Below are 23,545 nucleotides of genomic sequence, written 5' to 3'. Positions count from 1 at the left end.
GCATTAAAGTAAATGCAGATGGAATCGCTTCCTTAAATTTAGTTATAGCACTATCAGATAAACATCTAGTGTAGACACTTTTGCCCAGAGGTGAGTAGTCCTGTAATATGAATTCAAAAGTTATTAAAAAATGGTCTGATAAAATAGGATTCTGTGGAAAGACTATTAAGTCATCAATTTCCACACCATAAACCAAAACAAGGTCGTGGGTGTGATTAAAACAGTGAGTAGGTTTATGTATACTCTGACTAAAACCAATCGAATCTAATAGAGAGATAAACGCGATACTGAGACTATTATTATCGCTGTCCACATGAATATTAAAATCACCTACAATGATTACTTTGTCAGATTTAATGACTAAATTTGACAGAAACTCTGAGAATTCAGACAGAAATTCAGAGTACGGACCAGGAGCACGGTACACTATAACAAATATAATTGGCTGCACAGTTTTCCAGGTTGAATGTGAAAGACTAAGAACAAGACTTTCAAATTAATTATAATTTAGTTTAGGTTTAGGGTTTATTAATAGGCCTGAATCATAAATAGCTGCAACGCCTCCTCCTTGACCACTGCCTCTAGGAATATGAGTATTAATATGACTGGGAGGAGTGGATTCATTTAAGCTAACATATTTCGGTCAGACAGAGTAAATCAATATGGTTATCTGATATCAGATCGTTTACTAATACAGCTTTAGATGACAGAGATCTAATGTTTAAAAGTCCACATTTTATTTTCTGATATTGTTGCATTGTCGCAGATTTTGCGTTGATTTGTATCAAGTTTTTCTTTATAGCTCCTCTTCTGTTCATTTTTGGACAGGTAGGCCTGAACCTGTTTGCTACGTGGATTAAGGAATCCGCTACGATTGGAATGCATTGTGTCAAATGAGGACAATGTATTAAATGGATGTTACGCTGGTTGCATTGGTGCAATGATGGTGGCGCAACTTCTCCGTGCTTTATTTGATTGTGATGTCGGGACTTTGTGGCATAAATACGTGGAGGCTGATGTTTTCTAAAGGCCTATTGCTTGTTGGAATGCTTGGATCAAATCTGCTCTGTCAATGAATTCAAAGGCAATGTCTATGGGTGGATTTTGAACGCGCTCTTGATGAACTGTGATTGTGTTGCTTCATACAAAATACAATCCAACAGAAATGAGTCAAATAAACGCTGTTGCTGAATGTTCAAACATGGAAAAAGGGAAATTAAACTGACGGCCAAAGCTGTTGGAAATAAAATCGAATGGCTCCAGCATGAGCGCAAAAGTGCCGTTAATAAAATGAAAGTACTTATTCCTCAAATAAAAGCGCACATGAGATCAAAAGAAAATGTCACCGAAATCCCCTTACAACTGAACAACTTGAATGCACTGTGTAAAAAGGCCAACGACCTGCACAATGAATTACTGCCACTACTTCCTGATGACGAAGGTGAAAACCAAAACGAGTGGCTTTCTAACATTATGGATTACAGTGATGCATTCAAGGAACGAGTGGAAAATCTACATGAAAACTCAAATTACCATTTCAGACAAATACTTTTGAGCAACCGCCAAAGGAAATAAACCCTGTAGTACAAGTTCCTGTGGAAATAAGCAAGTATTTGTCTGCTGCAGACCCTCCAGTAACTGTTCCCAATGCACAAGACCCTCAGGATGAACTTCGGCCCTGTGACAGCATCTCAAATGCACCCAAGAGATCACGCGCACATCATTCCTCATCCTCAGCCTCACGCTCATCTGCTCGCTTAAAAATGGAAACAAATCTTGCAATTTTGGCAGCAAAACAAAAAGCATTAATGGAAAAACATGCACTGGATGAAGAAGAGTTAATGCTACGCAAAAGAAGAGAACAGCTTTTACTGGAGAATGAAATCACTGAGGAAATGGCAAAACTAAGTGTTATAAAATCACAAAGCACTGTTGGCAGTAAATCAAGATCAAAGGTTTTAGATGGGATGAACTCATACTATGAAAGGACACGCTCAAAACAACTTGATGTCAATGCCACTGAATTTGTCCTATCACTGCCAGTTAAACTACAACTCAATGCAACTGAAACCACACAGACAGCGGTGAAGTCTAAAGTCACACACTTGCCTGACATAGAACTCTCCCAGGTCCTTCTTACACGCTCCAACGTTATCTAATGGCTCCTGAAGATCCTGTGACCAATGTTACACAAACCGACGCATCACAAAATGACAGTGTGCTGGACATAATGAGAAAACAAAATGAAATTACAACACTCCTAATACAACACAATACAACAATGCCTCTCAGCACTCCCAAAAACGGAAATTCCCATTTTCGATGGTAACCCACTCAAATACCATTCGTTCATTAAAGCTTTTGAAAATGGAGTTGAGAGAAACACCAATAACAACTGTGATAGACTCTACTTTCTTGAACAGTACATCGAAAGGGCATGCCAAAGAGCTGGTGAATAGCTGTCAGCACATTGAGTCGGACAGAGGATATTTGAAGGCGAAGGCTCTATTGAAAGAGCACTATGGCAATGAGCAAAAGGTGGCAGCAGCATACATGGAGAGAGCTTTGTCATGGCCCACTATTAGAACAGAGGATGTGAGGGCCCTCCAGGAATATAGACTCTTCCTGGGTGGATGTTGCAATGCTATGGAGGATGTGCAGTATTTAAATGATCTGGACACGCCCACAAACATGTTGGAAATCATCAAAAAACTGCCCTACAAACTCCGAGACCGCTGGAGGTGCCACGCATGTGACCTGCAGGAAAGATACAACAGAAGAGCAAGATTTATGGACATTGCCGACTATGTTGGAAAACAGGTGAAAATCTCAACAGACCCTGTGTTTGGAAACATCCAGGACACTGCTATATCAACCAAACAATTGAAACACAAACCTCACCCTCGCTCCAGCATCAGAGGAACCAGCTTCGCTACCACAGTGAATTGTGTTGGGAGAACAGCCCAATCTGTGAACGAAGACAAGGATACAAAACAACCAGCCAAGAAGATCTGCCCCTGCTGCACTGGAGGACACACATTGGATGTGTGTGCGCGGTTGGAAAAAATCGCACACAAGCAGAAAATTGACTTCCTGAAGGAAAATGGTGCTTGTTTTCGCTGCCTGTCTGTAGGACACATCAGCAAAAATTGCCAAAGGAAGATTTCCTGCTCGAAGTGTGGCCAAAAACACCCGACTGTGCATCATAAGGACAGTGTGGCAACTACAGCACCAGCTGGGAGAAGCGTCCAGGGGCTGGTGAGATGGATTGCAAGCTTCCTATTGCCGGTCCAAGTAAAGGCAAAGAAGGGCAATAAAATCATTCTCACATATGCCTTTTTGGACCAGGGAAGTACTGCAGTGTTCTGTACTGAGAGTCTGAAGCAGAAGCTCAATTTGTCCGGAAAGAGAGCCAACATTCTTCTCAGGACCATGGGACAGGAGAGGGTGGTCAGTAGTTAAATCATGCCAGAGCTGGAGGTGGTGGCACTTGAAGATGACAGCTTCATTGAGTTGCCAAAAGCGTATACTCAGTTGTCAATGCCAGTCCACAAAGCAAACATACCCACAAATAAGGATCTGACAAGGTGGCTATATTTAAAACACATCTCCTTACCACAGATTGAGGCTGGAATTGAGTTGCTGATTGGAACAAATGTCCCACGAGCCATGGAACCGCTGGAAGTCATCCGCAGTGAGCATAATGGACCCTACGCTATAAGGACGGTGCTGGGCTGGACGGTAAATGGACCACTGACAGGAAACGGTGGAGAGGCACCGTTTGTGCCTTGTGTGAACCGTGTGTCCATTGTAAATTTGGATGAACTGTGGCAACAGCAATTTAAGATGGATTTTCCAGAATCTACTGTGGAGGAACAAGTGGGTCTGTCCAGAGAAGACCTGAGGTTCATGGACATGGTCACAAAGTCGGCCAAACACATCGACGGTCACTACCAGGTCGCCCTGCCTGTAAAAAATTCAAACATCAGCATGCCAAATAACTGGAAAATAGTGGAACAGCGTCTATACCATCTGAAGAGGAGGCTCCAGAGGGATCCAGTGTTTTACAGGGAGTATCACACCTTTATTAATGATCTCCTTGCTAAAGGCTATGCTGAAAGAGTTCCTGATGCGGAGCTGGAAAGAAGTGATGGCAGGGTTTGGTACATACCACACCATGGTGTCTACCACCCGACAAAAGGAAAACTCAGAGTTGTGTTTGATTGCGGTGCCAGTTACAAAGGACAATCTCTGAATGAAGAGCTGTTGCAAGGCCCCGATCTAACCAGCTCGCTAATTGGAGGTTCAGGAGGGAACCTGTGGTCATCATGGCTGACATAGAAGCAATGTTTCATCAGGTGCAAGTGCCCCCAGATGACGCTGACCTGCTGCGATTCCTCTGGTGGCCACAAGGAGACCTGAGCCAAGCACCATATGAATACAGGATGAAGGTGCACCTTTTTCGGAGCTACATCCTCCCCTAGCTGCGTCAACTTTGCCCTTAGGAAATGTGCGGAGGATTTTGGACATGAGTACAAAGAGGAGACGGTGGACAAGCTGCAGCACTGCTTCTATGTGGATGACTGTTTGGTGTCAGTTGCGCCAGAGGAGGAAGCACTGACCCTCTGTCATGAGCTCATTTCTCTGTGCGCTAAAGGGGGATTCTGTTTGACTAAGTGGCACAGTAATAGATCTGACGTGCTTAAGGCCATCCCAGAGCTCTACAGAGCTAAAGGCCTGAGGCAGTTGAACCTGGAGCAGGAGTTTGTATCTATTGAAAGAGTGCTGGGTGTAGAGTGGTGTATCAAGTCAGACACCTTTAAATTCAAAATTGTATGGAAGGACAGACCACTCAACCGCAGAGGCATCCTTTCTACTGTAAGCTCTATTTATGATCCGCTGGGTATGTTAAGTCCCCTTGTTCTGACAGCAAAAAGGATCTTGAGGGATTTGTGCAGAAGAGGAGTTTGTTGGGATGACCTTATACCAGAGACTGTCTCCAAAGAGTGGCTTAAGTGGATGCAAGGGCTCCACCTGCTGGATAACTTTGAGCTACCCAGATGTCTAAAACCTCTGGAGTTTGGAGATGTTATTACTGCGCAACTACATCATTTCTGTGATGCTTGTGAGGAAGGCTATGGTACAGTCACTTACCTGCTGTTACAGAATGAGCACCTCCAAATGCACAGTGCTTTCATTATGGGAAAAGCTCGTGTTGCCCCACTGAAGACAGTTACAACTCCAAGAATGGAACTGATTGCTGCAACAATGGCCAGCCGCATGGATGTCCTGTGGAAGAAAAGAGCTACACATGAGTCTTCAGGAATCTGTGTTTTGGACTGATAGTGTTTCTGTGCTTAAAAACATTAACAATGAAAGCTCCAGATTCAAGGTGTTTGTTGCCAATCGTGTTGCAGAGATAATGAAATCATCTCACCCTGCTCAGTGGAGGTACGTGGATACAGCTTCAAATCCAGCAGACGCAGCATCCAGAGGGGTCAAAGTGGAGGCATTTCTGAATGACAGACTGTGGTTAACGGGACCTCTGTTTCTTTGCCAACCTAAAACAGAATGGCCTGTGAACCCTGAGCCTGTGAGCCATCTCTCTCAGGACGATCCAGAGGTGAAGAAAAGAGCCCTAGTCAATGTTGTCCAAACTGGAGAGGATCCCACTACTGAACTGGTCCATCATTATTCCTCGTGGATCTGATTAATAAAGGCAGTGGCATGGTGGCTGAAATATAAAGAATGGTTGTGGTCCTGCAACAGGGAGAGAAAAGGGCTAACAGCCAATCAGACTGAAGACAGCATACAGCAACAGAAAACGATGGAGCAGGAAAGGTGCACATTTAAAAGCGCAGCTGTCCTGGGAGCTCCTACAGTGGAAGACATTGACAAAGCTGAGCTGGCTATAATTCAGTTTTGCCAGAGGAGAAGGTTTTTAGAGTAGCTCTCGTGTCTGGAAAAGGGACAAAATGTCAAGAAAAGTAGTCAACTGTTCAGGTTGTGTCCAAGGCTGGAGAATGGAGTTTTGCGTGTGGGAGGACGACTCAGTAAAGCAGCACTGCCTTTGGAGTCTAAGCATCCTATCATTCTGGCAAAAGACCTTCATATTTCTACCCTGCTGCTGAGAAATATACATCAAGAGGTAGGACACAGTGGTCGCAACCACATGTTGTCCAAGCTCAGGGAGAAATATTGGATGATAGGAGTAAGTACTGCCATTAGGAGAGTTCTGTCCAAGTGCACCACCTGCAGAAGACTGAACGCCACTCCAGTATACCAACAGATGGCAGACTTGCCCATAGAACGACTCAAGCCTGATGAACCTCCATTCACTTGTGTGGGAGTTGACTATTTTGGACCCTTCAAAGTGAGGAGTAGGAGGAGTACAGTGAAAAGGTATGGTGTCATATTCACTTGTCTTGCATTGAGAGCTATTCACATCGAGGTGGCACCTTCTCTGGATACTGACTCCTTCATAAATGCACTGAGGCGTTTTATATCCAGAAGACAGGTCCGCGAGCTGCGCTCTGACAACGGGACAAATTTTGTGGGAGCAGAACGTGAGCTAAAAACAGCAATTGCACAGTGGAACCAGGCACAGGTGCATGATGTGTTACTCCAAAAGGGCATTAAGTGGACATTCAACCCCCCTGCTGGGTCATATCATGGAGGAGTGTGGGAAAGGTTGATCAGATTGGTGAGGAAAGTCCGGAACTCCACCCTGAAGGTACAACGCTTGGATTAGGAGGGACTCCACACAGTTCTCTGTGAAGTGGAAGCCATTATTAACAGCAGGCCCATCACCAAGGCCTCCACAGATCCTAACGACCTGGAGGCACTGACACTGAACCATCTGTTATTGCTTAAAAATCAGCCTTCATTACCACCTGGAGAGTTTCAAGCAGCAGACCTGTACACACAGAGAAGATGGAGACACGTTCAGTATCTGATCTGTTCTGGAAACGCTGGACAAAGGAGTACCTGCCTCTGTTACAGGAAAGACAGAGATGGACTGGGGTCCAGAGAAACCTTGTCGCAGGAGATCTAGTTTTGCTTATGGACAGCACCGCACCTTGTAATTCCTGGATTATGGGACGTGTCTTGCAAACCTTTCCGGATCGCAAGGGATTTGTTCGTCAAATTCGGATTAAGACTAGAACCAGTTGCTATATCCAAGGTGTGTCTGTTGCTGGAGAAAGAGGAGGCAGCATGAGGACGTTGCTGACCTTTATGGGGACTTTGTTTTTTTTTTTTGGACTTGAGCTGGACTATGCACTCGTCGGTCATAAAGATGACCAGAAGAAGGAATATTCAGTGTAATGGATTATTCATGGACTGGATTTTTTTGGTTTTTGAAATTGATATGAAGATTTATTGTGTCTCCTATTGTGTTTTGAAATGTGAATTATTATGTGAGACCTAATAATTAGGGGCTGGTGTGTAGGAGACATACAGGTTGAAAATGAGGAGCACGGTGTGCTTGAGAGTGTGTGTTTCAGAGGCGGTGGTTCACGTGGGAGTGGGCGTGTGCACGTGCAGAAGTGTGTGTAAAGGTGCGCACATACCTGTGACACAGATGATGAGAGAGACAGGGTTGGGTAGTAGCCGTAATTTTTGTTGACCGCTTTTGTTGATCCACTCATTCATTTATCACTTTTTTGTCTGGGCGGCAGTAGCTCAGTCCATAGGTGACTTGGCTGGGAACTGTAGGGTTGCTGGTTCAAGTCCCTGTGTGGACCATATATGGAGTGTGGACTGGTGGCTGGAGAGGTGCCAGTTCATCTCCTGGGCACTGCCGAGGTGCTGTTGAGCAAGGCACCGAACCCCCAACTGCTCGGGGCGCTGGTCACTGGCAGCCCCCTCGCTCTAACATCTCTCCTTCATTGCATGTATAGGTCCTGTTAGTGCATGTGTGTATTTCGGGCCTGTGTGTGTAACATGTATAATAATAAGAGTGAAAAAATTCAATTTCCCCGTGCGGGATAAATAAAGTAATTTTTATTCCATTCATCCATCTTTATTGCGCTGTAATAGCTCTGTGCTGTTCTTTCATAATAAATGCAACAAAAGCATATCTGGATTTCAGCGTATATGTAATCATAGCCTCCTAGCGCGTTACAAATCCGCGAACCTGAGTACCCAACCTCGTACTCTCAGCGGCCAAAGGGTTTTGTCAAGGAAGCCGCAACAATATATATATGTGCAGTCCACAGGGCACCATTCAGAGAGAATTCTGACAATTCTGATTGTTGTCCAGACAGAGCTTCTCCAGCAATCCACACTCTTTAGAACGTGTTAACCATATTGAGCAAATGCCTTTTTTTGTTTTTGTCAGAAACAGGCCACCATGCCTCTAGCAGGTGAAGACATTGGAGGTAAGCCTTAAGTTGCTGTCATTTTTGCAGCTGATGGTGGTCAAGAGCCACGGTCAGCAGGCACGACCACATGATTCTTCTTTGACTCAGTAGCTTTTATTTCAGGATTTGCCATTCCATAGATTCTCTTCTAAGCCTGTAACAAAGCTGTTAAATGTATTCAGTGGCTCCAGTGATTTTTCAAGTCTAAGAAAATAACCCTGATAATATTATAGCTATGTCACAAGGGTGATCTCAGCTGAGACTTGATGATAACAAATATACAGAGAGCCTGCATTACAAACTTCACCAAGCAAGCTATATACAGTGGATGTCAAAACTAGAGACCAATTAATTAATGCTTTATTGATTTATTCTGATTCTGATTGATTTTTTATTGTTCAGAATTTGATAGAATATCAGCTGTGTCTATACCACTGCTGTACTAGCATGTTTTTTTAAATAACCATTGCACTTCAACAAAAACCTTTATTTTCGTGAAAAAAAAACAGTGATCCAAATTAGAGAACAGTAACCACTGTTTAAGAAGACAAGATTTCAATAATGCTTTCTTCAGGCTATAGGATTCAAAAACCTTGAACGCCCAACCTCTCTCTGATGGCTGAGAGGGTCGTCCCTTTGGCCTTCATCTGGACAACCTGCTGTTTCAGGGTTTCAGTCTCTTTAGAGCAGCTTGGTATCTTACAAAGTAACCAGGAGAGCTGGAGATAAATAGGGTGTGTCCAACAATGAGGTCAATGTCACCAGATTAACACAAGATCTGAAAGTGTTCTCAAATTTTGATCACTATTTTTTTTTTCACAAAATAAAGGTTTTTGGTTAACTTGGTTATTTAAAAAATATTCTATTAAATTCTGGATAAAAAAATAACAGTATTTCAGAAAATTAATTCAAGTATGTATTTGTTGTTTGATCTCCACTGTACATGTACAGTGGGTACAGAAAGTATTCACCCCCTGAAATGTTTCTCTCCTTCTTACAGTGGTGGCTCCTCACAAATTTCTTAGGGGGGGAAACTTTTGGGATGATGGCTAAGATGACCCGTTCGATGGGTCAAATCCTAATAAATAAAAGTCAGACAGCTGACTTGACAGTGTTACATTAAACTGTTTAATTAGGTTATCCTGTTCAACCACTAGATGGCAACACCAGACATCAATTATACATACTGTACTGTATTTTTGTAAAACTATATCAATGTAAATGTCTCAAATAAAATACATTTGGTTCCACAATAAAACACTTCCAGCGTGGCCATCAACAGATACATTGTCATCTACTAGTTATAGCATCATGAATGCTATAGTGATAATCAAATCAAAACATATTATACTATCATCAAAACTGTAATTAATCAAATCTTTCAGAACATATTCAGTATATATTTGGCTGGTAATATGAAATCATTACAGCTATTTACATTTCAACATTTGGAGAGTTCAACATAACATAACTCACCATTTAATAACACACTCATTTATCACTTGTATTGAAATTTTGCTTGCCTCTCTTTCAAGCAGCCAAATTGACCAATTACCCTCTCGTTGAAATCAGGCATGTTCCTGACAAGGTCTCTTTCCATGGAAAGCATGACCAATGCATTCAGACGTTCCTGTCCCATTGTATTTCCCAGGAACGTCTTGATTCTCTTGAAGGTGGAGAAACACCTCTCAGCTGCAGCTGTTATCATTGGAGTGGTTAGAAGGATGTTCAACAGCGCCACAGTCTCAAAGAAGGTTTCCTGGAGGCTGTAGCTCTGTAGAACCTGGTACAGAGCCAGTGCACCACAGCAGCCCCTGTAGTCTGGACTTGTTTGTTGTTTTCAGATGCCGCTTAAACAGCTCTGCCTCTAGCAGCATGGCACTCACAAGGTGGCTGGTGAAGGAGAACCCGTCTGTGGCATGGCACAGGATTGTTATGCAGACCTCTTAAAATTATAAAAATGTACAGTCAGTAACACACAATTTTAAAAAATATATTCTACTGTAGTTGGCATGAATGCAAACTACTGCATCTACTGTCTAAATGTTCCGAAGCATGCATTTTGTTATTCATGCAGACTTATACTGTATCTTTGTGAGTATAATGGATAAGTAATGGGTGAGTATAAAATGATTACCATCCATTATTGAATCTAAGTCTGTAAAAAACAAAGGATGGGATTTTATATCACTTGGTTCCAACACTTGAGCATTCAGTGAATCAGTAGTGAATGCATATAGCTCTTGTGACAGCCTCTGCTTCTCTTGTTCTCCTTAGGCTCTCCTTGATCTTGTGGTACCTGCTGCTTCTTGCTGCTGCTGTTGTGGGGAGCTTTGTTCCCTGAAGGGAGACGGATCTAGGATATGCCAGTTTTTGCTCACCTCATCGTTATGACGCCGCATAGCTAACCTGTAGCTCTCATCCAACTGTGTTGCCACTCTCTCCCAAAGGCCGAAAGTTTTATGCATTTTTGATGCTTCATGTTTCTATGAGACCACCAGGGAAATCACCCCAAGGGGTAGGTGCTGCTGATTGGACAATAATATTAAGACCTTTATACAGTCTATGATTAAGTCTTAGATGGGCAAAATATGTATTTTTGTCGTGTGGCTGAAGGAGGGCGGTGCACTATCGCCCACTATGGGCCAGTCGCCCCTAAGAAAGCATGGGGGGCTGTGGCTCAGAGGTAGAGTGGGTTGTCCTCCATTCGAGAGATCGCATGTCCAAGTGTCCTTGGGCAGGACACTGAACCCCGGATTGCTCCCTGTGCTGTGCATTGGTGTGTGAATGTGGTGTGATGGGTAGATTAGATGGTATGTAGGTATCAGAAGACTAGGCGCTATATAAGTACAAGTCCATTTACTATTACATCCATCTAATCTGCAGCCGTTTGCTAAAATCACTTATTTGTTCCTCATTGATGTTCACACAGCACCCCATGTTGACAGAAAAACACAAAGTTGTAGATTTTTTTATTTATTAAAGAACAAAAACTGGCCCTAAGTATTCAGAACCTTTGCTCAGTATTGAGTAGAAGCAGCCTTTTGAGCTCATACAGCCAGGAGTCTTCTTGGAAATAATATTTTTTCAAACCTGGATTTGGGAATCCTCTCCGGTTCTGTCAGGTTGGATGGCGAATGTTGGACAGCCATTTTCAGATGTCTGAAGATGCTCAATGTGATATTTCAGTAATTGTTCTTTAATACATTTGCAAAAATGTTGTTTTCTGTCAGAATGGGGTGCTGTGTGTACATTAATGAGGAGAAAGAATCCACTTAAGGTAAATTATTTTCGCAAATGGCTGCATATAACCAAAGAGTGAGAAATTTAAGGGGGACTGAATACTTTCCATACCCACTGTAGATATACAAATAAAAAACGTGAAATACAGTTTATAGAAAAGGGCAAGAATGAGGACCAAATAGGCAGTGGTTGACCAAGGTAACAGCAGACAAAAGACACATGCTAACTTCCAGCACAATCATCTCAGAACTGAAAGAAACAAATGGGACTCTGGTCCACCCATCTACAAAAAACTGTCCTCTTATGTGTAAACAAAGCCAAACAACTCACCAATTCTGCACAAAAACACTAGAATTGGGGTGCAAAACTTGCAAAGGACTGAGGAGCGCTACAAGGTTGGGTGTGTGCAGGCAACAGTGAGGTGCCCTTTTGCTGAAGGTCATCCCCCTTCTCTCCCCCGTTTCCTGCCACTCTTCAGCTGTCCTGGTAAATAAGGACTCAAATAAGCCCTCTGGGTTTTTTCCCCTCTTTCTGCACTGCTTATTGTTTGTCAATTCGTAATTTCTATGTATGTTTTTAAATTGTGCAAAATAAATACAATTTTAAAAAAAGAAACCATGAAAAGGCCAAAAAAACCAACAACTTTGCAAGTGAACCTAAGTTCACTCCAGTTCCAAGTGACCAGAATCCTATATTTCCCTCATATGTGACCCGTATCTGATTTGCTTTGGACAGTGTGAACAGCACAAGTCCCGTTGAATCTGACATTTTTAATTAGAATCAGGACACTTTTAATGTGCTACTGAATCAGATACGTATCAGATTTTTCATTTAATGTGACTGACGTCATTCTGACCCGCGCTGCTCTGTTTTGGAAATGAATAACCAATAAAGTTGTTGTGGTTTTTTTTTAAAGTGCAATAGGAGCCTGGAACAGAATCAAAACAAACATGGAGGACAGCAGTGAAGCAGGCGGCCGGTGGAGGGAGAGGGAAGTTTTAGACCTCATTAGTATTTGGTCGTTTTAGTATTTGTAATTTCCCGGCTGCCTCCACACACTGTTTTTAGCATTAAGCCATAAAGTCCTACAATACCAGCTGATGTTACTGTGTTCGCTTTGGTAAACACCGTTGTGGTGTGATGTCATCAATGATCAACTGAGCATGTGGGTCACTTCAGGAGCGTGAGCTGTTCAAACAGCAATCTGTAGACAGGCCACATTTAAAGACGTAATGTGAACAGACAAACAAAAAATCAGATTGAGCAATAAATCAGAATTGTGCGTTAAGACCTGCAGTGTGAACAGAGCCCAAGATAATTGCTGCTGGTCCCACCAAAAGTCACCCCAGTTCACAGCATTTTTCACATATGCATTTTTTGATATGCATATATATATATATATGCAAAGTATATATATATACAGTGCCTTGCGAAAGTATTCGGCCCCCTTGAACCTTTCAACATTTCGCCACATTTCAGGCTTCAAACATAAAGATATAAAAGTTTAATTTTTTGTCAAGAATCAACAACAAGTAGGACACAATCGTGAAGTGGAACGAAATTTATTGGATACTTTAAACTTTTTTAACAAATAAAAAACTGAAAAGTGGGGCGTGCAATATTATTCGGCCCCTTTACTTTCAGTGCAGCAAACTCACTCCAGAAGTTCAGTGAGGATCTTTGAATGATCCAATGTTGTCCTAAATGACTGATGATGATATATAGAATGCACCTGTGTGTAATCAAGTCTCCGTATAAATGCACCTGCTCTTTGATAGTCTCAGGGTTCTGTTTAAAGCGCAGAGAGAACCATGAAGACAAAGGAACACACCAGGCAGGTCTAAAGACTGATTAGAGATGCAGCCAAGAGGCCCATGATCACTCTGGATGAACTGCAGATAACTACAGCTGAGGTGGGAGAGTCTGTCCATAGGACAACAATCAGTCGTGCACTGCACAAATCTGGCCTTTATGGAAGAGTGGCAAGAAGAAAGCCATTTCTCAAAGATATCCATAAAAAGTCTCGTTTAAAGTTTGCCACAAGCCACCTGGGAGCAGTGACGTGCGGTCAGGGGAGGCAGGTGAGGCTGTGCCTCCCCTGTCATCATGAGAGGAAAAAGAAACGAAATAATAAAATAACACAAGTATTAATATTTGTCCTCTGGACTATGATTTTGGTGTGGTTCTTAATGTATTTTGACCATTTTTATAGTAAAAATCACAGAAAATTCTGTATTTCCTGCTTAAATAAACGGAGTCTCTTCGGAGACGAGAGGTGAGGCATGGACAGCCGAGCCTCCCTCCAGATTGCGCAATCACTCACAAACTGGATTGAGCGCGTGCAAACGGCGCGTGCTTGTTGCCATTTCTGTGTATGTTTCCAATATGATGGTTGAGGACACTTTTATGTAATAAAAGCATACGTCTTCTTTCCCATGGTGTTCAGTGATGTTTTTTACGCATGTGTGTAATATTTACATCTTATTGATGTGACATAAATCCACAGGGGAAATGCTGCCTTGAGGCAGGCAGTACCTCTACCTCAAGGAGGGCGGCGATAGTGAGCAGCCTAATAGCCAGGCAGGTCACGGTGAACTCTGACCCGTGTGCATAAAGTAAACACAAGAAGAATGCTGTGCGACGCTGTAGAGCTTAGCGACAAGCTGTCATTTCTCGCCCTGAAAATGGAGGATTTGATTTCTAAACGAAGACATTTTTCAAAGCTGGACTTTCAGTCAGTAAAGGTAAGATATACTGCAATATACAGTCATTTACAGTGAAGGTAAGATATACTGCAATATATAGTCATTTACAGTAAAGGTAAGATATACTGCAATATATAGTCATTTACAGTAAAGGTACGATATACTGCAATATACAGTTGCACTGGTGTTTTAGAATGGTTTTCAGCATCCTATTCGCTCCTATTCTCTCATCCTATCCTATTGGCATCCTATTTTTTTTTGTAAATCTGACTTGTGAGTCAGTGCCTCCCCAACCCCAACCCTCACTGCACGTCACTGCCTGGGAGACACACCAAACATGTGGAAGAAGGTGCTCTGGTCAGATGAAACCAAAGTCGAACTTTTTGGCCACAATGCAAAACGATATGTTTGGCGTAAAAGCAACAGCTCATCACCCTGAACACACCATCCCCACTGTCAAACATGGTGGTGGCAGCATCATGGTTTGGGCCTGCTTTTCTTCAGCACAGACAGGGAAGATGGCTACAATTGATGGGAAGATGGATGGAGCCAAATACAGGACCATTCTGGAAGAAAACCTGTTGGAGTCTGCAAAAGACCTGAGACTGGGACGGAGATTTATCTTCCAACAGGACAATGATCCAAAACATAAAGCCAAATCTACAATGGAATGGTTCACAAATAGACATATCCAGGTGTTAGAATGGCCAAGTCAAAGTCCAGACCTGAATCCAATCGAGAATCTGTGGAAAGAGCTGAAGACTGCTGTTCACAAACGCTCTCCATCCAACCTCACTGAGCTCGAGCTGTTTTGCAAGGAAGAATGGGCAAGAATTCCAGTCTCTCGATGTGCAAAACTGATAGAGACATACCCCAAGCGACTTGCAGCTGTAATTGCAGCAAAAGGTGGCGCTACAAAGTATTAGCGCAAGGGGGCCGAATAATATTGCACGCCCCACTTTTCAGTTTTTTATTTGTTAAAAAAGTTAAACTATCCAATAAATTTCGTTCCACTTCACGGTTGTGTCCTACTTGTTGTTGATTCTTGACAAAAAATGACACTTTTATATCTTTATGTTTGAAGTCTGAAATGTGGCGAAATGTTGAAAGGTTCAAGGGGGCCGAATACTTTCGCAAGGCACTGTATATATATATATATCCAAAGTATATATATATATATATATGCAAAGTATATATATATGTATATATATATATATACATATATATATGCAAAGTATAGTATATATAGATATATATATATCTATATATATATAGATATATGAGTAAATAACTATCTATATATAGATATATATATATCTATATATACTATACTTTGCATATATATATGTATATATATATATATATATATATATAACTATCTATCAATAGATATAGATAGATATCTATCTATATATAGAGACCAATGTGACATAAACAGCTTTTTGTCCAACCAGCTATCTTTAAACTTCATAGATCTATATATATCTATATATATATAGATATATACATATATAATATATATATATAATATATATATATATATATATAATATATATATCAATTATATATATATATCAATTATATATATATATCAATATATATACAATAGATATATATATATATAATAGATATATATATATAATAGATATATATATATATAATAGATATATATATATATGAGAGAGAGAGAGAGAGAGAGAGAGAGAGAGAGAGAGAGAGAGAGAGAGAGAGAGAGAGAGAGAGAGAGAGAGAGAGAGAGAGAGAGAGAGAGAGAGAGAGAGAGAGAGAGAGAGAGAGAGAGAGAGAGAGAGAGAGAGAGAGAGAGAGAGAGAGAGAGAGAGAGAGAGAGAGAGAGAGAGAGAGAGAGAGACCAATGTGACATAAACAGCTTTTTGTCCAACCAGCTATCTTTAAACTTCAGAGATTCCGTTTGCATTTTATAAAACCAAGAAAAGTGGTGTTCTGCCCCATAATGGCTTTTACACTTAATCTTTTTCTTTGATTGTTGCCGATTCATTTTTCGTTCTGACTCCTCAATTGTGTATAATTAATGTTCATTGGATTGAATGTTATGGGTTATGCTTTGAGGTTCTTTTTTTTTTTTTTTACAAAACTGAAGGAGCAAACTTATAGATAGACAATATGGCTACACTACACAGAGTATCACTGATCTTATATGAAAACAACATTATCCCTGCCGTCTCAGACCACCAAGAGTGCTTCACATGTACAGAGATGAGTCAAATATAATACATCATTCACACAGTGTCATTTGGTCCAGGAGAGCTTTAAAACCCCACATGAACAGGAATTCACATGCTTTGTGTCTCCTAGTGTTGATGTCAGAGCTCATCATGGCGTAGTGGCACTTGGCTGGGCTGTATGAAGACGCCCTCCATGGAGCGCCACCAGTTGTGCTGGTTGGGAGTGCTCATGCCATGCACCTCCCGTTGGCCGCGGATAGGGTGGCCGTACTGCTCCCCTGTCACACTCAGGAAGACGTCAGTGCCCAAATGTTTGAAGCGCACAGTGTCATCGCGCTCCCAGTAGATGCCATCACACTGCACCGTCCACACGTCCAGGTCGTCACCCTCCCCGTTCTCTCCAAAGGCGCTGACCTCCTGCAGGTGAAATGGAACAGACCCAAAGCAACAATGAATGTATCCTACTAACACACAAACGTTAGCTAGGTATTTGTGAGTGTGGGGGCCACTGTCTGACCTGGTTATTGGACAGAGGGGAGCTGAAGTGGTGTGTGTGGAGGTTTCGACCAGTCTTCATATGCGTGATGCGTATGGCCTGACCACACCTTATGGCTGCCCCACGCTGACACGGATGGTTGGGCTTGCCACGAATCCGCCAATAACTGTTGGCATCATCTGCGTTCTCCACTCCAGTTACAGACTGTTGTCCACTGCCTACACACAAACACATACACACAGTGATGAACACTAAGGGCGCACTCACACTGTCCATTCGTTCAGTGCCCAAGCACGCTTCAAGGCTAAATTCTAGTTTGTTTGAGCAGTGTGAGTACAACTGTACAGCGCCCAGGTAAGGCACGCTTGCGGGCTGTGGCCCGGTTTAGAGAGGTGAACTTTTGTAAAACAAGGATGCACATGACCAAGCATTGACGGCTGTCCCAATGTCTATTTATAGTCTGTTCTCCGCAAGGGACATTTATAAAGATCCTATCGAACTTTTCGCGGTGGTTTGATGCAGAGGTGGAGTGTTTACTGCAGATTTAGTCCGATGAAAATATTAAAAAAGTCAGACAAAACTAAAGCACGGGGTGCCGTACGAATAGACAGTGGGAGTGCGCACTAAGAGGACTGTGTATTCAGTAGAGCAACAATAAAGTCCACACTGTGGTTTCACCATCATGGGTGGATTTACCTGTTGATGTGTGTTATTTTGTTATTAAACCCATAGCAGAACAAATGGTTTCTGAGAGTTTTAAAGGTCACATCTGCATCACCAAAACCAATCCGATAAGATGTGATGAAGTAGCCCCACAGCTGCTTCAGTTTCCGAACACAGCAGCAGAGTTGACAGAGTTTCATACTAAAACCTAAGTTGGTTAACACTTCATCAGGAAATAACTTTTGCTAAAAATGGAATAACGAATAGGATCTTGCAATGGGCCACTGACACCAAATGAAATGGAACTGTACGCATTCATGTATGCTACTCGACTACACAAAAAGTCTCCGATAGTGTTTTCACACGCACGCACGCACGTGTTAGAAACGACTTGTGTCCGCCTCTCGCATAACCACGACTCTTTATAGTGACCCGGCCGGATCTCACAGACAGCTTTGTGGCTAATTTAATTAGTTCCATGTTAAGGCCTCTACACATGATATGCGGTAAAAAGTTTGTGCAGCCCATTCCATTCATTTCCTATGGAGCAGACGGCAGTGCCCAATGTAGTTGCTCAGATTTGCCTCTCTGTCGCTGCGCTCAAAGTTCAACAGATTTAAACTTTAGTTTCCGCTGACCTTTAAAAAGAACAACCAATGACATAGAAGCTTTGAGTGTGACGTTTACATTTCCTAGGCAACCAGAGGGCGACATCAAGCCAGCTAGAAAGATGGAGGAAAAATGTATTGTTTGAGTGTTCGAGTTTCCCGAACTATTTAACGTTACACTAAAGTCGTATCAGGATCTCAGTAGAAAAGGTAATGATAAAAGTTTATAAGCTGTCACAGCAGGTTTGTGAATAGGCAGTTTATGAGCTAACAGATGTTTTAATACTAACGCTGATTTAACCGTTTACTGGGTCTCTCCACCCAACCTCACAGTGAGCCCAGCGCAAAAGTCTGTTCATAAGAAGGCCCCTTAAGTGAAGTGGTATGTTCAGGAAGAGCCTGTGAGACTTGAAGTGCATTTGTGTGTGCACAGCAGGTGCAAATGGTGAACACTCTTTCTTATCATGCAACTATCCAAAGCAAAAATTGGCACAATTGTTGTCCTTTAAAAGATTCATTATGCAGCTCTAGTATGAATATATTGTGCTCCTGTGACCAGAGTCTGCTAGTTCTAATGTAGTTCTGTGATTAACACTGCTGACTGTTTAGCTATATTTCAAATAACTACAATAAGCAGGCTAAGCCCCTGCTTACACACATTAGCATCTTTGTGACCTCTTGACATCTGATGGATGGGAATTGTATTTCAACGTAATATTTACGACTTGGTGCATTATAAACTTTATAATGGGCTTCGCTGAAAATGAAAACCAGCAAATATTTCAAATATATTTGAAAATGTAGGCATGGTACAGGCAGGTTAAGTGGACACACTAACTGGTTCATGGTGCTGATATCATGCGTGGGGGGAAATGTAATGCCTAGGTCTGTCGCAATACATCAATGAATCGCATGATAACTTTTCCAGCCGCAATCATTTCCATGTTTCCTGTTTTCCTGGTGTCCGTCTATCACAGAGTTTCACTGCGGTGCATCTGTTTCCACTGAGCCTCTCTCTTCCTCAGCATAATGAGGAGTTAACCCTCGTCTTGTGTTGTGTCAGTCACTTGTCAGCAGCACGGTCTGTGTCTGTGGAGGAGGACCCCTGGAGTTACCTTGAGTGCAGCAGGAGAGCCCTGTGAGGAGGTTAGAGGACACGCTAGTTGAGATTTGACGGAATAAAAACAAAGTTGGACTTGGTTTCAAAGCCGAACGCCACAGCTGCCGTTTGGGAGCACTTCAGGTTCAAACCTAATGACCGCAGTGAACCACTTCACCTGAGTAGGGATGTCACGAGAACTGATACTTGCGATACCTTTCGGTTCTAGAATAAAAAAACCTAGTCTGTGTGGCGTTCGGCATCGGCAGCTGTGGCGTTCGGCTTTGAAACCAACTCCATCTTTGTTTTTATTCCGCCAAATCTCAACTAGCGTGTCCTCTAACCTGCTCCTCACAGGGCTCTCCTGCTGCACTCTAGGTAACTCCACCACAGACACAGACCGTGCTGCTGACAAGTGACTGACACGACACCAGACGAGGGTTAACTCCTCATTACGCTGAGGAAGACAGAGGCTCAGTGGAAGCAGATGCACCGCAGTGAAACCTCTGTGATAGACGGACACCAGGAAAACAGGAAACATGGAAATGATTGCGGCTGGAAAAGTTTTCAAGCTCATTAAAAGTTATCGTTTTGAGGCTCCGTAAGTTTGGGTGCTGTGTCGCTTCCTGAACAAATGGGGGCAGTATAGAGTGTTCCAGTCAGACTTGCATTCAGAAGTAGCAGGTCACAAACAAGTGAAACAAGTGGACATAAACTCCATGTGGAACTACAGCGATCACTTCGCCCTGACTCGTTGATCTAAAAGGCACCAAGAGTCGTGTATGGAGGTACTTTGCGTATAAGACAGATGACCGTGGAGTTAGCATCAATCTGCAGAAACCAGTATACAAACGATGCTACCGCGGTCTTCAGACCAAGGGAGGCATCACTATCATTTTAGCATTCACCGTAACAACAAGCAACGTTCAAAACTCCACTCATGTGTCCACAGACACATTTGCTCAAACAAAACTATAAAGTCTGAACAGATAGGTAACGTTATGTTTAACATTGTGATGAAAAACTAATCAAGGAGGCATTCAGAGGACAACTACGGTTTACATTTCAGTCAGTCTTATCAATTAAATACTAATACAAACATTTTTATGTTAATGTATTAACATTAACTACCTGGCACCACCATGTCTGTAAAAATGACTGCATCTACTGCTAGTAATTAGGTGTGTGTGTGCTAATAAAGAAGTTAAAGTTTAAGTAAATAGGATCTCACAAAATCCTTTTTAGTTTTTACAGTGGTATTGAATCGGCATGGAGAATCAGGTCATTTCACTGGTTTGGGCACGGACTCGTGAATTTTTGGTATGGTGACATCTCTACACCTGAGAAATATATATATATATATATATATATATATATATATATACACCGATTCTACCCCAAAGTGAAAGCCCAGACCTTGTGTTTGCGGTGTTTCGTGGTTTCTGGGTGTTTGCAAGGTAACTTTAAATGGTCAGATTTCCTCTACAAACAGCTCCGTCGCAGCTGGAGGGACAACACACAGCATGTTGTCTGGTGTCTAAAGGCAGGGAGCGCACGGCCTGGAACCTGGCACCTGCGCTGTCGGAGTGGTTACCTGAGCCGTACTTGACATCGTGGGAGTGCAGGCGGACGTTGTGTCTGGTGTTGAGCAGCTTGAGCAGCGAGCCGCAGGTGACCCGGCTGAGGTCCTGGTCTGCTCCTCCGCACTGTGACCACAGCAGAACAAACAACAGTGATGAGACCAAAACACGAACAGCGAGCATCACCTCCATCTTTGTCTCTGTTCTGACACCGACAGGACTAACAGCACATTCAGTCACTGTCAAACCTTACTGCTGATGTCAACCAATCAGAGCTTGACAAGTCCTAAAGCGCGGAAGCAAATGTCGACATATGATTGGTCAAAGTACGTGTCCGCGCTTCATAGGGCTGGTAAGTCCCGCCCCTGTAGACCCCGCATCGACCGCTACTGCCCATGGCGCTGAAGAGCTGTGGGGCCTCCATCTTGGACCGGTCAACCGCTCCACTCAGTGTAATCTGTGTGGCAGGTGCAATGAACTGTCAGCGCATTCAATGAGTCATCCCTCACTGAATACCAAACTGATTTCACGTCTTTTTTTGCTGCAAAGCTCATACATGTAGCTATGATACAGGACACGCGGTTGGCCTCAGAAACAAAACGAGGGCATTAGTTCTCAAATCTCCAAAATAAAAAAAGTAAACATTAATTACTAAATGAATATCATACTAAGAAAATACTTACATTTTTAAGATCCAGGAAAAGTCATTTTATTAAGATGAGTCTTTCCTGTAATATGTCGTCACATTCATGTGTTGGGAGCTAAACTGTGGTGGCAGGATAGTGACCAGAGGTCAAATGAAAACACTGACATGTCAGCTCTGATGCTGTGGCTGCAGACAGTCAACACTCAATCTTTTTGGTCCTGATTAGGGACAAACCTGCCTGCAGGGGCAGAATGGGAAATAAAAATCCAACGTGACAATTCTGACTGCACAACGGGCCCAACGCATCCCCTCCACCAGGACAGGGGTGTCTGTGTGTGCATTTGTGTGTGTGTGCCACTGAGGAGGAACTATGAAGAACTCAGCTCAAATGTTTTGCTTATTCTCCACAATGTTGAAGCTTGAGCTAACCGTTTTCTTGTCCACTCACCTGCAGCACTAGTTGACGCCTGGTTGTTTATGAATAAATCTGTGATTTTTGACCATTTAGATGCACTTAGATATAGTGGTTGGGCTCTCTGTATCTACGGTTTAGAGAGATTTCTGAGATTTTCACAGGAACGTGCTTGCTTCTGAAGAGTTTTAACTCAGTGGGCCGGTCATGTATGGCAGGTCATGTACATCACACGGCTGCGCAGGGCAGTCTGCCGGCCGGTTCACTTAAGCTTATCGACGTATGGTGGCCATCGGGACAACCGGGAGATTTCCCGGAGAGTGTCGGCCCACGCTGCTGTATGTGAACACTGGGCTTAGTGTGAGACTGGAGAGAGCCTGATATTTTACGAGGTGGTACGTCATGTACAAAGTTTGAGAACCACTGCCCTAGCGTACGTGATGTTGGCTATAATAGGTATTTTGCCAATCACAAACTATAAATATGATGGAGAAGGAGAAACATAGTGGCAGTAAAGTCAGCTATTTTAAACGAAACAATATATGTTTAGGCTCTAGAGAGGGTTTTCTCAGTTTCCATCGATGCAGATGATACTCAGATTAATGAAAGCTGTGACCCTGCAAACAATTATCAGAACACTGTCAACCTGCTAAATTCCTGTAATTTCCTTCATAGCTAGGTCGGGATAGTGCTAACAAACATATATCAACAGTCTTCGTCCATATTCTCATTCAATAAATCAGAATTGCAGAAATCTATCAATATTTTTTTATATTATAAAATTAATTTTGACAATTTTATTTTCGACTGTGTTAAATCAATAGTTGATTTAGGCTAAATCATCTCAGAAATGTTTCATGGATTAGACCATTTCTTTCCATAAAAATTCTGAAAACTGTTATTAACTGTTACTTAATATCATACCTAAAGTGAGTCAATTAGATTACTGTCAGCTTCTTAGACTTTAGACTTTATTGTCCCCAAGGGGACATTCTTTTTCATTTCACAGTACAGTTATGGACAGCATGCTGACAGATGAAAACAGATGGACAAATTTATAGACAGTGGAAGTGGAGTGTTTTTTTTATCTTGGCCTTTTGTTGAGGGCTGCTGTGACTGAAGGCACCAGGTTTTTGCCATAACGAGCCCTCCTGCACACCAGGGACCTGAACCTGCGTCCAGAGGGATTAATGGTGAAGTGGCAGTTGAGTGGATGTGTGTTGTCCTTTGCTGTTTTAAATGTGATGTGTAAATGTGATGGCTTTGCTCTCTGGCATCAGTAAAAAAAATCTCTCTCCGGCCTCCAGTTCCTCCAAACCTCTGCTGCCAGGTATTCAACACTTTTCAGTTTGACGATGATGTTGAGGACTTGGACATATTAAAAGATCTGATCAAAAGCTACTGTGGAAAAACTCATTCACTAAAGACATTTGTTTTTTTATGCTGATACATACATACAAAGCTAAAGAGTGCAAGTTTGGTGACTTAAATGAGTCATTGATAGGGGACAGAGTTGTATGTGGTAT

The 23,545-nt window shown here is 42.4% G+C and overlaps 1 protein-coding gene across 1 annotated transcript; it reads right to left on the bottom strand.

The window, feature by feature from the left end:
- Positions 1 to 16,137: 16,137 nt before the first annotated feature.
- On the bottom strand, positions 16,138 to 21,163 carry sdf2l1 (stromal cell-derived factor 2-like 1). Its single transcript, XM_083911689.1, has 3 exons — positions 20,976 to 21,163; positions 17,033 to 17,229; positions 16,138 to 16,932 (listed from the first exon to the last, which is right to left on the bottom strand). The coding sequence occupies exons 1-3, from the start codon at positions 21,151 to 21,153 to the stop codon at positions 16,654 to 16,656; spliced, it is 654 nt and encodes a 217-aa protein (XP_083767815.1). The 5' UTR covers positions 21,154 to 21,163; the 3' UTR covers positions 16,138 to 16,653.
- Between the last annotated feature and the right edge of the window lie 2,382 nt (positions 21,164 to 23,545).

The sequence above is a fragment of the Echiichthys vipera genome, assembly GCF_963691815.1.
Source record: "Echiichthys vipera genome assembly, chromosome: 4".
Classification (NCBI taxonomy): domain Eukaryota; kingdom Metazoa; phylum Chordata; class Actinopteri; order Perciformes; family Trachinidae; genus Echiichthys; species Echiichthys vipera.
Note: the sequence above shows the minus strand (reverse complement) of the source record. Positions and strands in the feature narration are given on the sequence as shown.